The sequence below is a fragment of the Melozone crissalis genome, unplaced genomic scaffold, assembly GCF_028551555.1.
Source record: "Melozone crissalis strain CALT ecotype California unplaced genomic scaffold, PUWL_Pcris_2 ptg000018l_1, whole genome shotgun sequence".
In the NCBI taxonomy this organism is placed as follows: Eukaryota; Metazoa; Chordata; class Aves; order Passeriformes; family Passerellidae; genus Melozone; species Melozone crissalis.
The window spans coordinates 3,787,698-3,804,010 of NW_026535796.1; the positions used below are offsets into that span (position 1 = coordinate 3,787,698).

The 16,313-nt window shown below is 55.2% G+C and overlaps 2 protein-coding genes across 5 annotated transcripts; one reads left to right on the plus strand and one right to left on the minus strand.

The window, feature by feature from the left end:
• Positions 1–199: 199 nt before the first annotated feature.
• On the minus strand, positions 200–12,126 carry RIC8A (RIC8 guanine nucleotide exchange factor A). Of its 3 annotated transcripts, none has more exons than XM_054275124.1 (11): positions 12,032–12,126; positions 10,472–10,645; positions 8,198–8,245; positions 5,517–6,131; positions 5,081–5,175; positions 4,154–4,304; positions 3,454–3,549; positions 3,167–3,311; positions 2,769–2,913; positions 1,985–2,104; positions 200–1,235 (listed from the first exon to the last, which is right to left on the minus strand). In XM_054275124.1, the coding sequence occupies exons 2-11, from the start codon at positions 10,553–10,555 to the stop codon at positions 1,115–1,117; spliced, it is 1,620 nt and encodes a 539-aa protein (XP_054131099.1). In that variant the 5' UTR covers positions 10,556–10,645; positions 12,032–12,126; the 3' UTR covers positions 200–1,114. The 3 variants fall into 3 exon arrangements, with proteins under 3 accessions (XP_054131099.1, XP_054131100.1, XP_054131101.1); XM_054275125.1 differs by lacking the exon at positions 12,032–12,126 and adding an exon at positions 11,106–11,748; XM_054275126.1 differs by lacking the exon at positions 12,032–12,126 and adding an exon at positions 10,729–10,824.
• BET1L (Bet1 golgi vesicular membrane trafficking protein like) lies at positions 11,039–14,591 on the plus strand. 2 transcript variants are annotated; one of them, XM_054275166.1, is made up of 4 exons: positions 11,039–11,113; positions 12,844–12,935; positions 14,028–14,084; positions 14,329–14,591. In XM_054275166.1, the coding sequence occupies exons 1-4, from the start codon at positions 11,050–11,052 to the stop codon at positions 14,494–14,496; spliced, it is 381 nt and encodes a 126-aa protein (XP_054131141.1). In that variant the 5' UTR covers positions 11,039–11,049; the 3' UTR covers positions 14,497–14,591. The 2 variants fall into 2 exon arrangements, with proteins under 2 accessions (XP_054131141.1, XP_054131142.1); XM_054275167.1 differs by lacking the exon at positions 11,039–11,113 and adding an exon at positions 12,114–12,217.
• The last annotated feature ends 1,722 nt before the right edge of the window (positions 14,592–16,313 follow it).

Genomic DNA, 16,313 nt, shown 5'->3' on the forward strand with positions numbered 1-16,313 from the left:
ACAGCACTCGAGGGTTTCCTCAACAAACTCCAGTTTCCTCAGCAGTGAAAACTGGAAAACCAAGCAAAGCACCCCTCCAGCTCTTCACCTCCTGGACCATGCTCAGGAACACCCCCAGCTCCTAAGGACCCATGGGCACAACAGCTGGCATGCTCTGCCACAGGGATTTCCTTGCTGGGAGGAATCACTGCCACACTCCCACGTGTCAGGTTGGCTTTATTCTAGCATCACTTGTGCATTCCTACTCGTGATGGGAGGTTTGGGAACTCGGATACATGAGACAAATGAGAAGATTTTCTTTCCAAAGAAAACAGGAATAAAAATAAAGAGAAATCTACACCAGGCCCGACAGCAGCCCCTGGGGGACACAGCGACCTGGGCACAGCAAGGATGAGCCAAGGACAGAGCACAGGTATTGGCCTTTTGTCTGGAAAGCAGGAGGTGGGGAGAGGCAAATGCCCAAACCCAGCTGGGTGGTGACAGGGACAGTGCCCAGTGCCAGGGAAGGGACATTGGAGCATTCCTAGCAGCTGCCCACGCGCTCTCTCCTGCGGCCAGCGCAATGCTGGAAGCTTCCAAGGCCACACCAGCTCTCCTCAGCTCACCCACACATTCTGGGTGTGCACAGACAGGGATACAGCCACCTGCACCATGCCCTGCAGGTCCCACTCCCACTGGAGGTCCACACCCCTCTCTGGCAGCCCCCCCTTCCCATGGCATTCCTGGGGAGCAGTTCCCACTCTGGGGCTGGGCACACACATAGCCACAGGAGGCTCCATGGATCACTGAACCCTGATGAAGTGGCAGAAAGAGCCTCCCCCTGACCCTTCTTCCCAAATGGCATGTATTTAAAGCCCAAAAATCCTGCTGGAGAGTCCTGGAAGCAATTTGGAGTGTGAAATCCTCAAGGCTGCTGACAGGAGAGACCGAGGTGGAGCCAGGTCACGGAGACCTCTGGAAGGAGAGGCAGCTATGGAGCTGGGAAGGAGGCAGGTGTTCCATGTGGTGGGCTGTGAGGGGCCCAGGCTGGACCCAGATCCCACGGGGAGAGTCCTGGCGCAGTGCCAGCCCCTGGGTGCAGCACCAGTTCTGAGGGAGAGCGGCTGGAGCTGCCTCAGTCCAGCCCCAGGTCCGAGTCGGAGGACGAGCGCTCGTCGGCCATGTTGCGGATGGCGTTCTCCATGGGCGCCAGGTTGCCGCTCGGAGTGATGCCCATGGGCTGGATCACCTTCTCCCTGCAGCCAGGAGAGGGGACAGGTAAGGCAGAGCTGCAGCACAGCATGGGAACAAAGCAGGAATAGAGCAGCAAGGTGGGGCTTGTGGAAATGGCCTGGAGCACACTTGGCATCACTCAAGATCCCCTCTGAGAAATGGGGACGGTGCCAGCCCTAAAAATTCCAGCATGGCAAAGCAATGGCCTGGAAGCACAATCCTATTCTCTGGAACAGGCTCCTTTCCAGAGTTCTGTTCTGTGTGGTTCAGGATTCCCAGAGGAAAACTAACACTGGTGTCCATGTTCCTTTCCCTCCAACGCAGGATGGACTTCCCTCCTTTACTCTTGAAAGCCTGAACTCAGCTGGGCTCCTGTGGGTCAGAGATAACTGGAGAAAGCATTCCAACAGGGAAAGAGGCTGGTGGCACTGGCTGCCATCTGTCCCTGCTGTCTGTCCCCAGAATGCTGCTTCCTCCTGAGCTGTATCGCCAGGACAGAGGCTGCTGTCCTTCCCAAGCACCTGGACAAACCTAGAGAGCACCAGGTGCTTGGGAACACCATAGACACAGCGAGGAATTCTGCAGTGTCCCATCATGCCAAAGATGGAGGAGCTGGCAGCACTTCCCTTGCATGCCATGGAGCCACACTGAGGGAAGAATTTCCCCACATATCCCCTGCCACTCCTGCTCCTAGATCCCTCCAGGCTTTGGAAATACAGCCAAAGGAAGGTTTGTCACAGATGTACCCCCTGACATACACATGTCCCAGTACCTGGACAACTTGTCAAACATGTTGACCAATTTCATGGCTTCATGCTCCTTCTGCTCCTCTGTCATCCCTTCCATGGGGTTGGGCAGCTTCTCCTCCACACGTCCCGTCACAGGGTTGATGCTGCACAGAGAGCAGTGAGGCCATGGTTCAGGAGGGGACAGCAGGTGACAAAGGGCTGTTTAGAATCCTTCTGAGCCTCATGGAGCAGAGGAATGGCACAGCAGGACTGGCTGTCACCGCTGCTCGTGCCCTGAGCCCCAAGTGCCATCCCAGTGCTACTGGGGATTCTGACCTACATCCTTACAAACACCTCCCTTTCCTCTACCATCCCCTCCTGCCAATGCCACAGTGCCACTGGAAATGAGGTACATGAGGGCAGGTGACATTTACTCCCTCTCCTCAAGGCTGGAGACAAAAGCTAATGGAGAAAATCCCAACAAACCCAACCTGCAGGGACACCGAACAGGCATGTGGGTGATGCATGGGTGGGCACAGGCCTGGGTCCCCCACCATCAAGATACCACCCACTGCACAGGAAAAGGAGAGAGGGGAGAAAAAAAGAAAGAGAGGGAAGGGAGAAAGAGGAACCAAGAACCAGCTGGGTGTAGCAATACTGAGCTCTGGAGAGGGGTAGAAACAATGGGCACTTCCACCCCACTGCACGTGGACAAGCAGAACAGGGAAATGGCAGGAGGTGCATGAAGAGGGATGAAGAGAGATAAAGCAGGAGCAGGAGGAAGGTGTAGGAGAAGGGGAGCTCTAGAGGAAGAGGGGATCTCTTTACTTGGGCTTTGCCTCTTTGTACTCCTCTGTGTCCGTGTCTTCATCCTCCGAGTACTCCCCCTCTTCCCGGCCGCCGGCCATGAGGCCCCGTGCCGCCAGCAGCCCCGCGGCGTTACCGTAGCCCGTGTACTTCACAAACCGGGACACTGCCGGGACAAGGGACAGAGACCATCCTTCTGTGCTCCCAACAGCAGCACAGTTTTGCCATGTCTCCAGGCCATGGAGGTGCTGACAGGGAGCAAGGCCCGTGTGTGGGAGCTGCATGTGGGCCAGGCTGTGTGCAGGGCACTGCGGTGTCCTCCAGCACAGCCTGTCCCTCACCGCTGGCCTGAGGGACACCACCTCCTTCCCCAGAGGGTCCCCATCTCAGGGTCTCCCTGTGGAAGCCCCAGGACTCACCGCTCTCCTTGCAGAGCACGAAGAGGAACTCAGCGGCGCAGTGCTTGACGTCGGTGTCAATGTGCGTCATGAGCCTCACCAGCTTGTTCCGCAGGGAGTTCCCCACCTCCGGCCGGTTCCGCACGTCCCGCAGTGGCGGCAGCACCTGCACAGCCACAGCGAGGGTGACAGGTCACTGTGGTACCAAAGCCACCCACAGCAGAGGTGTCTGGGGGTGGCCACAAGCAGGGCTCTGCTGGCCTCCCCTCAGGGCAGCACCTCTGAGCGTGGGGCTCAGCACAGCATACCCTGGCCTTCAGGAACTTCCTGGTCTGCCGGTGGACTCGGGCACTCTCCGTCAGCAGGTTCAGCACAGGGGTCAAGCTCTCCTTCAGCTTGTGGCCCTGCAGGAACATCCCCAAAAGGAGCAGCACGTCAGTCATGCTGAGTTCAGCTTGTCTGGCTCATGCTGGAGAACACGAGCATAGATCACCAGGGAGATGGATGGACATGGAGCTTCCCAACCTCTGCCACAGGCATTCAGTGCCCTCTTCCTCCCCACACCACTTGCTCTGGCACAGGCACTGACAGAAATATTTAGGCAGGGCATCCAGGGCAGAGAAGTGCAGTGGTAAAATCTGGAGGCCCTTTGGAACAACTCCAGAGGCTGAAAACTGTAGTCAGCTTAAAAATAACATGAACTCAGATTTCCAGAACTGCCCACTGGATCACTGCTGAGTGAAACAGGGCTGATTTGTCAGTCACCCAGTTAATTATCAGCTAATCATCCACTGTTCCACCAATCTCACTGCCTGCAGCCCTCAAAGCAATGGCAGTCACCTTCCCATTTCAGGGATGTTGGTTTAGTCCCACCAAGCACAGCTCTGCCAAAAGCTGTCCCTCCTACAAAGGGCTAACTTCAAACCAAGCTTGCTGCTCCCACCAGGCTCTTCCAGGCTGAGGGAAAGGTGCCCCAGACCCGTGGGCAGAAGCAGCCCCACCGCTCACCCTGTCCAGGCGGCGCTCCAGGAAGTCCAGGAGGATGCTGACCGCATCCATGTTGACACCCATGTACTCCAGAGAGCCCGGCCGCACTTTGGGAGTCAGGAGCACATCCAGACACTTCAGGGGCAGGTTGCCCAGCAGGTTGACTGTGTGGCTGCCCATGTGAAAGAGAAGAGAAGTGAACACACAGTGATGGAGCTTTGCTCACAGAAGATCTTCAGCTCTGCAGAAATGAAGGCCCATCATTAACTTGCAGGAGTGTGAGGACCCTGCGATCCAAGTTTTCCTGAAGCATCTCAATCTCCTCATACCACTGAAAGGGGATAACTTCAGATGCTTTTTGGGTAGCTAACTATATGCTGAGAGTCCAAAGTGACATTAGTGACATCTGAGAACCCACAGACCTTGACACAGAGCCAAGCAGGACCAATATGGGTGGTCCAAGGTCTGGAGTCTCCTGTGTCACTCCTAATGCTGATGTTCCACACCAGCACTGCTTGGGATCTCCCCAGCTATGTATTCTTGGGGACAAGGTGGTGTCACCCGCTTCAAGCTGAAACTCCTGCACCAATAATGCTTGGCAACATGACACAGCCAATTTCTCAGCACGGCTTAAGACTAATTAAGGCCATCTCATGGACGTTTAAAGCAGCTTCTTCTCTGGCCAGTTGCCCACTGACATGGATGTCACCATTGGGACAGCCTGACACAGAACACGGAACAAGATCTCAGGGGTCAGGAGGCCATGGCACTCCCACATGGCATTCTCAGGGCAGGAAAGGCTGTTTCTGAGTTCCAGCAGCATGAGGGATCCCCAGGCTAAACCCAAAAGCTGCTGGTCATCAGGGCCCCTCCCAATCACCCAGGGAGAGGCAGGATGTGCCTGGGGGAGCTGGGGAAGCTCCAGGTGAAGCTGCTCCCAACACAGACCTGTGGAACTCCTCGGTGCGGTCCTCGCCGTCAGCAGAGATCATGAGGCAGTGGCGCAGGAGGGCACCCAAGTGCCTGTACAAAGCAGCATCTTCCTGGCCCCAGCATGGAGAGAGGAACACCTCGGTCAGCAAAGGGCAGCCCACACACCCCAGAGCCTGCAGCCCATTCCCCCCTCCAGCAGCCTGATCATGGACTGCAGGGCATTCCAGGGAAAGCAGACTCTCAGTTCTCCATTTGGGAATGCTAAAAGCACAGGTAAAGTAAGGGATAACACTGCACTGGACAGAGGCAGTGCCCTTAAGGACACCCGAGTCCCTCACCACCCTGAGGGTGCACAAGGACCAGTCTGGGACATGAGAAACTGCAAGGGAGGAGAAAACCTGCAAAGCCAGAGCGCAGAGACACATGAATACCATTAGCCCAAGGAGCTCACCTCATCCACCTCCCTCTTGCTGGAATCAAAGGTGATGTTGAAGAGCACTTTGAGGATCTCCATGGCTCGCTCCGTCTCCTGCCGAGGCAGAGGTGGCAGCAGTCCCTCCTCGGTGGCCACCTCGTAGGGGTCCAACCACTTGACCCCGAGGGTCAGCTCCAGGGTGTCTGTCATGAGGCCGATTCCCCGGAGCTCCTGGGCCAGCTGCTGCCGGATGTCCACCCTGAGGGCCGTCAGCAGGAACAGCAGGCGCAGGTCGAAGAACTTGATGTCGTGAGGAAGACTCCGCTCGTTGTAGAGCTTGATGCGCCGCGCCAGCCCCACCACCAGCCGCCCCTCGGCCGTCAGCTCCTGCGCCATGGCGCTGCTGAACACGATGTTGCACAGGCATTTCAGGGATTCCAGGATTACATCCAGGTCTGGCACCTCCCGGATGAGCTCCTCGGAGTAATCGATGCCGGCGTGCCTGGAGAGGGTCTTCAGGCCCTCCTTGGTGGTGAAGGGGTCGAGGCAGTGCTTGTCCCGGGACAGGATGCGGATGCTCTCCAGGCAGGTGACCTGGCAGGATGGCTGCAGCTCCCTCTCCAAGAACTTGATCAGCAGCTGGGCCATTTTCTGTGCAGTTGGAAACAAGCAATGCCTTGGATACTGACACTTGCCAGGGCTCCCTACAGCACTGGCATGCTCTGCCCTGGACAACAGCAGTGTCACCTGGGCCTGCTCAGGTGTGCAGTCAGGAAGTGCCTGGCTCTGGCATTGATCCTGACCAGTTTGGGCAAGAACAACCAGGAAAAAATGTCTTACAGAGAGTGTTGGGTGCAAAGGGAGAGCACAAACAGGGCACTGTTGTAGCTCTGCCCTGGTGAGGATGGCTCAGGCTGACAGGGCCGACCTGCCCACTGCACAAGGGAGGGACACAGGACCTAAGGGACATGAGGAGGGCATCTGATGCCTTGGGAAAAGAGGTGAAGAGACCCCAGGAGACTCAAATAAGCAGCATCTCCTTCATTTCAGTGCTGTCTGGAGACCTACTGGCCCAGATCTTCCATGGGTACAGACTGGCAGAGCCCCACTAACACAATTCACAGGAGCTGCAAAGCTCATGGGGAACAGTGAGTCATGGAGCAGCACAAGAACACAGGTAAGGCCTCACAGACAGAGGCAGCTCAGGCTGAGCCACACGTGGCAGCACTTCACATCACACCAGTAACCCACACACACTGCTGGGGGAGCCCACCAGACCTCAGACACAACACAGCTCAGAGCATGGGTCTTTCTGTGGTGTTACAAGAGTGAAAGAACTCAAAAAATGAGGTTTGTAACCTCATTGGTTACACTTCAAAATAATCAGAGAATCATTGAGGTTGGAATCGATTAATCATAATCAATCAGGCTGGAAAAGACCTCCAAGACCATCAAAGTCCAACCTGTAACCAATCAGCACCATCACAACCAGATCAGAGCATGGAACAGTCATTCCCTGAATACCTCCAGAGATGGATGATGGCTACATGACCTCCCTGGGCAGCCTCTTCCAAAGCCTGACCACCCTTTCCATGAAGAAATTCCTCCTGATATCCCACCTGACTCTCCCCTGGTGAAATGGAAATACTAAGGGAAAGAATGAAGAAAAACTGAACTTCAGTCCTTAATGTGAGGCTCATGGTGTGCCCCACACTCACATTCTGGTGAAGTGATGAAGTACAGCTGTTTCTCTTCTCCTTCCTCACAGGGAGACCAAGTTTCAGATACAGTTCCAGCAACCAAAGCCTCAGGCTGGCTCAGGGGAAAGGGATCTCAGGGTGTGTGCCTGAAGCTGAACCACCTGAACATCCAAAGGAACTAGTGGTGATGTCCATCTCATATTTCATGGCAGACACCCCAAAAGTGGGACACTGTGCCTGAAGCCATGTCCTGTGACTGTCCCAGCTCACACAGCAGGTCAGTGCAAGGCAAAGAGCTCAGATCTCATCAGATCCAGTCACACGTTTCAGGCTGTGCCTGGAACGCTCCATGTGGCAGCAGCTGGCCCTGGCACAGCCAAAGGAGGTCCTGCTCTCCACCCAGGTCACCTGGCCTGCACTCGCTGTGCTCACAGGCATTGGCACCATCCACCAGTGAACTGACCAGAGAACTGAGCCAGCTGGAAAACAACCCAGGGAAAACAGTCATTTTTATGGCAGAACAGCCAGGCTGAGGCCTGCCCTGTCACAAAGTGCTGCAGGAGCAGGAATGAGCAGGCAGAGTGCCCTTCCCTCCAAGTGCCAGATTACACCAGCTCAAAGGATTTGCAAATACACAGCTCCTAGCAAATCCCACTGCTGGCTCCCAGGGGAGCCCTTCACCCTCCCCCAGAGCCAGCACTGCTGTGATCCCTGTCCAGAGGCACCAGAGATCACATCCATGGCTGGGACTAAATGGATCATGGAACCATTGCTAGTGTCAGATGGATGCTGACCTTTACCCAAAACCACCAACTATGTTTGGTTTGGATAAACTGTTTTTTCTACTGATGGAAGAAACAGAGCCAGACACTCCAAGCACACAATTCCCTGACCAAGTTAATGGAAAACTCTCAGCTCCTCTCTGTGGGAGCTGCTTGCCAAGCCCACCTGGACATGAGCACAGAGCAGCAGATTTACACACTGACCAGAGGAGGAACGCAAGCAGCATGTGCCTACCTTCCTCTCTTCCCGCTCCTCATCCTCAAAGATGAAGCACTGAGATTTCTGTGGGGAAAAACAAAATCAATCAAAAAGAGGAATAGGTTAAAACTCCACAGGACCAGAGTAGAGCCATTCAGCTGGAAAGCAGCAGGTCCAAAACATGCAGCAAACACACCATCTCCTGACAGTGCCCCCACACCATGGGCATCACTCCTGGATGCACAGCACCAGTGCAATGCCCCAGGCCAGCTGACAGATGGATTTAGTTTAAATACTGCAGCAGCACAGTGGGTATTCATCCCAATCCCAATATCCTATAAGAGCCGGTAATTCCCCTGCTCAGTGATACCACTGAGCTGTGCCTGCACGACCTCCCCTTGATATTTATTAGTCCTTTTCCTGCCCCAAAGAAGTCCTGTCTCCTTGGTACATGGGAATGGATCCTTCTGGTTAGCAGGCTGTTCTTTAAACACAAGGGACTTGATGTCCAGACTCCATCCTGTCCCTATGCTAACAAACCCTCCTGATCTCCATTAATAGTGTTTCTCTTGCTATTTTGTTTGTTCTTCACTGCCAGTCTCCCTCCTGACCAAACCTGCTCCCATGGAACTGGAGACCACAGGTGCCTGGGGAGAAGCAGCACCTCCCAGTCACTGAGGCAATCCGTGCTCAAGAGAGCATTTGACCCCAGCTTGGAGAACAAAAACATTTAAAATCCATAAAACACGGATTATGTGTGTGCAGTCACCAAGAGCCCAGGGTTGTGTCCAGCCTGGAAGCAGCGATGGACACAGTGCCTGGAGCAGCCCCAGGTGTGGGGGCAGGACAGGTGTACTCCAGCCAGGCTGTGTGTGAGCTGATCCATCCACACTACCAGGACCTGATGGCTCAGTGCTGGCACTGCTGTGTTCCACAAGCAGGCTGCTGCTTCTTCCCCCAACCACGTCCTCTTTTCAGGCTGTAATCCCATTTGGGGATATTTTGGCCACACCTGGGGTTTTGCTTCAGCTGTAGTATATTCCCAGCAAGCAAAAACTGTGTGCACAACAGTGAATTAAAACAAATCCTCAGGAAAAGCATACAGAACCATCAGCCCTGCAGCACAAGCAATGCCAGGCCGTGCCAGGTTTATCTGCAGTTTCATAATCCTCTTTGACTGCTCCATTTCCTCCAGACGGGCCAGCAAACCCTGTGCTTGCAGTTCCCTAGGCTTGATACCCAGGAAGGACCCAGCTGGGGGAATCCAACAGGAAATATCTTGTTTTGGGGGCACACAGACACCGTTTGCACCCCGAGGATGCTGGTGCTGCACCTGCTGCTGGTGCTGTTAATCCTCAGTGCTGTCCTTAACAGACACCTGCTCCTCCTTGGCCAATATCTCCCCACTCCAAATCTGACTGTTAGGAATAGTTCCACACTCTCTCTCTCTCACACACACTCCTGCAAAATATTCCTCAGGTTTTCCCTCCTGGCTTCCACCTACTCCAGCCTGGTGCAGAGTGAGTCAGAGTGATCCACAGGGCCAGCCCCTCTCAGGGGAAACCTCTGAAGGAAATTTCCCTGACAACCAGAGTCTGTTTCAAACAGGATTTCAGAGAGCCATAGAATATCCTGAGCTGGAAGGAACCCACAGGATCCATGCAGCTCCAGCTCCTGGCCCTATGCAGACACCACAACAATCCCTCCCTGTATCTGAGAGCATTGTCCAAAAACTCCTGGAGCTCTGGCAGCCTTGGGGCTGTGCCCACTCCCTGGGGAGCCTGCTCAGTGCCTGACCCTCCTCTGAGGGAAAGAACCTTTTCCTGATATCCAGCCTAAACCTCTCCAGCTGTTCCCTTGGGTCCTGTCACTGGTCAGAGAGCCGAGATTGGAGCTGCCCCTCAGGAGGAAGCTGTAAACAGCTGAGGTCTCCCCTCAGTCTCCTCTCTCCAAGCAGAGATTTACCACCATGGATAATCTTTTCCTACTTTAAGGCTAGAAATGCTCCCATCTCTGCTTCCAGATCATTGGGGTTTGATATTCTACATTCATCATTTACTGCCTTCAGAGCTGTGCCCATATGAGATCCCAGCAGTCACCTCCAACCATCTTTTGACTTGCAAATCCCAACATCCTTTCACCTGCAGCTCCTCCCTGGACTCTCTCAGCACCTCCAAAACTGCCTTAACAAAAAAGCTCCTCTTACTCAGTCCTCACCCTGACTCTTATTTCCTGGCCAGGCTTTCTTGGGATCTGGATAATAATTTTTTAGGAGTCCCTGAGCTGAGGGAAGCGTTGATGCTCACTCACCTCTTGGTTGTAGACCTGGAGCACCTTGAGAACCGTGTCCTGCTCCCCGTTTTCCAGCGTGGATACCACAGCCTGGAGCTCCATTATCCCAACAGCTCAGCTACAGCACAGCCCGGAGGAAGGGGAACGAGGGGTTTTCCAGGGTGATGGAAAAGCAGCTCGGCACACAGACCTCTGAGAGGGAAGAGAGAAAGGGGTGGAGAGAGCAAGGAGGGAAAAAGTGCAACACAAAAAAATCCCCAAGCGATATTGCTCACACTGCTGCATCCATAAAAGTGGAGCAGATGGATAACCCGAGCAAAGCCAGCAACCAGCTTCCTCTCTCTCTCTCTCCCCTGCTAATCCTCTTCTTCCTCGCTTTGCTTTTCAATGTTTAATATATGCCCTCCTAGGAAAGCACTCAGGGAAAACCTTCCCCCCACCAGCTGGGGATTAACGTGGAGCAGATAACAGCAGCTCCCTGAAATAGCTCCCTGCCTCCTCCTCCTCCCCGCCTGCCCTGATTTCTGCTGCCGCACGGGGGGGGGGGGGGGGAAATAACAAATAAAGCCAGAAACACTCCCGTGGAGTGACAAGGGATGGAGCGGCGAGGCAGCCGGGCGGGAGAGCATCCTCCGGCCGCAGGCGGAGCTACCTTGGCAGGTGGTGGGAAGCAGAGCGGGGAGGGTTTGGTGGCAGGCTGGATGACGGCCGGTCCCTGCAGGCGCGGCCAAAAGGCGCGTCCGGAGCCCCCGGGAGAGGCTGTCCCTGCCCACACTGCCAGCGAGCAGATGTGCAGCTCCGCGGGATTATTTTGGATACAGCACCGGGTTAGCGGCTCACGGAGCCCACGGTGCTGGGATAGCCAGCAGATTTGGGCTCGGACATGTGTTCGGCTTCCGTGTTGCCATGAGGATGGGGCTGAGCTGGTCACACCAAGCTCAACAGACCGGGATCCCAGGGCCCCCGAGGTTTGGGAATCACACGGGCTGTCCCCTCCTGCCCACGCAGCCCCAGAGGGGCTTTTCGGGGGGACCAAAAGAGGCAGATCCTGCATTTTGGAAGGCAGAAAGCCGTGGAGACAGAGGCTGGGCTGGCCCGGGGCAGGAACACAGCATCTCCATGCGCAGGGGCTGGGATGCAGGGGATCCACCTCTGCTTTTGGGGGATGACATGAACCAATGGACCATTGGGCATATCCCCATTTCCGTACTCCTACTGCTTCCTCACACTGCCACGTCCTTCCCCCATCATCTGGGTAAATCCCAAACCCCTTTTTAGTCCCCATAACCCTGTTTATGTCCCTAAACCCCTACTTTCCCCCCCAAACATCTATTTTCGTCTCAAGTCCCTATTTTTTCCCCTAAACCTTTCTTTTTATCCCAAGCCCCTATTTCGCCCCCAAACGTCTACTTTCCACCCCTAATTATTTCCCCAAAACTTCTTTTCGTCCCCAGCCCCCTATTCTTGTCCCCAAAGCCCCATTTTCGTCCCCAGTCCCCCCCGGTTTTTGTCGCCAAGCCGTTGTTTTCCCCCCCAGCCCCTGTCCCTCCCCTGTGCCCGGCAGGGCGCTGGCCGTACCTGCGGCCCGGGATCCCTCGGGGGGCACTTCCAGCCCTTCGCCCCGGCCCGGGCGAGCGGCCCGAGGGTCCCGGTGCCGGGGGGAAGGAGGAGGAGGAGAAGGAGGAAGAGCGGGCGGACATTTCGTGGCGGCTCCGCCCGGCGGGGCGGGACGGAGCGGGGCGGCCATGGCGGAGCGGGGCCGAGGTGAGGGGACAAGGGACAGCGACAGGGACAGGTTTGGGGGGCAGGAGGGGCTGGAGCGGGTCAGAGGGAGGAGGAACTCCCCATCCCACTGAACCCCACGGCGCTTCTTGCAGTGCCCCGATTTCTCCCCTATAGCCCGGGAATTGCCCCCCTCCCCCCATAAACACTAATTGCCTACCTGGGCCCCTTTTGGGGTCCTGGGCTGCCCCCCCAATCCCTAATTGCCCCCCTTGAACCCCTAAGTGCCCCTTTGAGTCCCCAGCTGCCCCCATAGCCCCGGAACCCCTAATCCCCCCCCGGACCCCACCTGCCCCACAATGGGGGGCAATGCCGAGAGACCCCAACACGGCCGAGGGGCAAAGGGCCCCGGATCTGCCGGGTTTCACCCAAATCTCACCCCTGGGTGTCACTGGCCATGGAACCCCCACAGCTGCTGCTGGGCCACGGTGGCAGTCCAGGGTGCAAGTCTGGTTCTCGCCCTGGCGCGTTTGGGGGAAGTCTGTGGTGTTTTGGTCACATTGTCAGAGGGTTCCACGGCGCAAACCACGCGAGGAGGGGCTGTGACAGGAACAGAGCCGTGCTGTGGCAGGGCAGGGATGATGTGGGCTCCTTGTTCCTCTCCCCAGGGCAGAGTCCGAGCGCCATGGAGGACCTGCTGGACGTGGAGAACAAGCGGATGGCCGACAGCCTGGCCAGCAAGGTCACCAGGCTGAAGTCGGTGAGTGCCGAGGTCACAGCAGGTGTTGAGATGAAGGACAGGCTCTGATTACCTGGGAGTCCTGCAGGGGATCACCAAACCGTGGAAAGGTTTGGGTTGGAAAGGACCTTAAGGCTCATCCAGTCCCACCCCTTTCCATGGGCAGGGGCACCTTCCACTAGACCAGGTTGCTCCAAGCCCTGTCCAGCCTGAGCACAGGGGTGTTGCTAAGCTCACTCCTCAGGGAAATATTCATGAAAAAAAGGCAGGTAGGATAATTTTGGAAAATACCTGTGTCTCTGTGTAGCTGTTCTTAAAGCTGGTTTGCTCCTATTAACATCAAACACTTTGATTTAAGCTTTAAGCTCTAAATTATTATTAAATGTTTGGTACAAGCCATGAAAGAAGGCAATAACTCACTGTTGCCATCTTATTGCAGGGGTTCCATATGTTGTCTCCTTATCACAAAAGTTTCATACCCTCTTGGTGTTTCTTATGGGTAACTCCTCAGAGTACTACCTCTTTCTTCTTCACAAAATAGCCAATAGACTCCAGTTCCCTTCTCACCCAGCCACCCCACTCTTTTATAGCACTCTTCTTCTCATTGTTTACAGCTGTGGCCTGTTAAAGTCAGGCCTGTTCCTAATCTTTGGTAATTGGCCCAGCTGCAACTCCTTAGGGGTAAGATTACTTTCTACACTATCTTTATTTTCTTATATTCTATCCCCCTACAGTTTGCTCCTATTAACATCAAACACTTTGATTTAGAGTTTTAAGCTCTAAATTATTATTAAAAGTTTAATACAAACCATGAAAGAAGGTGATGACTCACTGTGTAAAAGGGCAGGCTGAATTCCTGCCATTGTGTCCCAGGGTTTAAACTCCCCACTCTAGCTGGCAGATTTAGACAGCCAGGCTTTATTTTCAGAACTGGAAAACTTCACCTGCCTGGCAGGGAAATTCCATTTTCCTTGTTCCTGCACCAGACAAGCCCCTGTCTGTCTCTTGGAGCTAGGAAAGCAGCAGCTTGTTTAAATAATTCACATTTCAGATTTTAGAGGTTCTCTGGACATTAAAAGCTCACTAATGCCCATTTCCTGCCTTGTCCTGCAGCTGGCTCTGGATATTGACAAGGATGCTGAGGAACAGAACCGCTACCTGGATGGCATGGTAAGGACTGGGAGACGGGACAGACAGACGGGGCTTTCTGTGCAAATCAGGGAACTGGGATGAGAGGTGGGATGGCAGAAGCCCTGAAGGGAGAAGCTCTAAATCAGCACTGGGATTGTTGGGTGTCCCGTGCAAGGCTTGGAGCTGGACTGGCTCATCCCTTTGAATCCCTCGGGATGTTCCCTTGGGAAACTCGGGAAGTTCCATGATTCTGCAAGGCCTCCAAGGTGTCCTTTCCCCCCAGGATTCGGATTTCCTGAGCGTGACCGGGCTGCTGACGGGCAGCGTGAAGCGCTTCTCGGGCATGGCGCGCTCCGGCCGCGACAACCGCCGGCTGCTCCTGGCCGTGTCCGTGGCCCTCGTCCTCATCTTCTTCATCCTCTACTACCTGGTGTCCCGGGCGGGGACCTGAGCCTGGCCTGGGAGGTGGCACAGGCTGGACCCCACCATCCACAGACCTGCCCACACGTTTTCCAGAGGAGCCTCCAGCCACACCTCCACCTTCCCAGTGATTTTCCTCCCTCGTCGCTCCGGCTGGGCCCAGACTGCTCTTCCAAAACAAGTTTGGCTCCAAAGGGATCTTCGTGTCTAACGGGATTTTGGGGTCATGGCTCTGGCTGTGACCTCCTGCCTTGTCCACATCCCGTGGGCTGTTCCTAAGGGCCACTTCCACATCACTTCCTTCAATGAAAACCAGGAACTGACAAATCCAGGGACTTGTGGATACTCCATAAGCCAGCTGAGCTCTGCGAGCTGTAGGATTTAGGATGCTGACTTAGGGGATTTGGGAGTACCAGTGTGTGACTGACATTCCGTGTGGCCACTCTCCATTTCCCTGGGCTGAAAGGAAACCTGTGGTGTGCTGCTTTTGGGTGGAATTGGCAATGGATCTGGGCCTGGACACTCTCAGATTGTTGCAGGGAAGAAATGCAGGGGAGCAGGACTTTGATTAAATCCTGGCTTGTTTTTCTGTATCATCCTTGTGGGCAAACAGGGCTGGACCCTGTGGGAAGGGAGGGCCACAGTCCATAACCACACGGATTTTCACTTGTGTGGAACCTTCCAGAACCTTCCCACACATGTGCAAATTTAGATGCTAAATCAGAGTAAAGAAATCTGGTGGCAGAAGGTCCAATTAATTGTGGTTACTGTGCCACCCTGGTTTTAGAGCACTTTGTGGAGATGTAGTGCCAATAAAGCAGAGGTTGAGGTGAGGTGGAATTCCCCTCTCAGTGCTGTCAGGAATGGAGGGGAATCAAGGAGGGATTTGCTGATTTGTTTATGCATTTACAAGGTACAAAAGGAACCCCTTCCTTGCTTATTTCCTTCTCTCTTCCTGTAGCAGCAAGGGCTCAGCCATTCCTCCTCCTCTGATTTAGACTCTCCAGCAAACCCTCTTCATGGATGGATGGCTGAGTGTTCCTTTGCTTTTTCCCTGTTCCCTTGGGCTGACTCGGGTCCACAGCTATGAAGGGAATGTTGTCCCACGTACCAAACTGCTCACAAAACACACCCTGGCTGGATTAGGTGTGCTCTTTTCCACGTTTGGGAAAAAATGTGCAGGAAAGGCAAGGAGCAAGGAGGCACCAGGACCTTCCTGTGGCTCTTCCTGCTTTCCTGGTGCAACGTGGCAACTCTGGGCTCTTTCCTTTGGGAAGAACCGATGTCCTGTGATTCCTGGAGCAGGTGACTCCCGATGAAAGGACCCTGGAGCAGCCCGGCCCTCACTCTGGCGGGGTTTCTTTTGCCTTTTCTGCTGTAAATAAAGCTGATTTTAGACCTTTTAGCCCAGATGTTTGTTCCTTGTGCAAGGTGCAATGTCAGTCACCTGGTTGTACCTGCGGCCTCACAGCCCAATTCCAGCGTCACCGGGAGCCACCCCGGGGCTGGAGCGGGACCCTCGGGTGGGGTGGGGGACTCACGGGGACTCACAGGGACACTGGGCAGGCCTGCGGATAGGTGGACAGTGGTGAAAATGGACGGTGAGAGACACAGGCCCCGGGTTGGGGGCGCCAGCGGCCTCTCACTCCTCGAGGGTCGGTGTCTCCACCCATGTCTGAGGCCTCACGGCAGTGCTGTCCCCATGGCGCAACAGGACAGGGCCGCGCCGGCTCCGTCCCCGTGGCAGCCGCCCCAGGCCCCGGTGACGGGGCCCCGCCATGTCCGGCCCCGCTGTCCCGTCGCCATGGCAACCGGGTGTCGCATCGGAAGTGTCGTAAGGGACAGGCC

Excerpts from the sequence above, each read along its gene's own strand:
- RIC8A (XM_054275124.1), bottom strand. The coding sequence starts at position 10,555 with ATGGAGCTCCAGGCTGTGGTATCCACGCTGGAAAACGGGGAGCAGGAC. Across the intron at positions 2,914-3,166 it reads CGTGCTCTGCAAGGAGAGCG|TGTCCCGGTTTGTGAAGTAC; the intron begins GTGAGTCCTGGG and ends TTGTCCCGGCAG. Across the intron at positions 2,105-2,768 it reads TACAAAGAGGCAAAGCCCAA|CATCAACCCTGTGACGGGAC; the intron begins GTAAAGAGATCC and ends CTCTCTGTGCAG.
- BET1L (XM_054275166.1), top strand. The coding sequence starts at position 11,050 with ATGGAGCGGCGAGGCAGCCGGGCGGGAGAGCATCCTCCGGCCGCAGGC. Across the intron at positions 11,114-12,843 it reads AGGCGGAGCTACCTTGGCAG|GGCAGAGTCCGAGCGCCATG; the intron begins GTGGTGGGAAGC and ends TCCTCTCCCCAG. Across the intron at positions 12,936-14,027 it reads AGGTCACCAGGCTGAAGTCG|CTGGCTCTGGATATTGACAA; the intron begins GTGAGTGCCGAG and ends CTTGTCCTGCAG.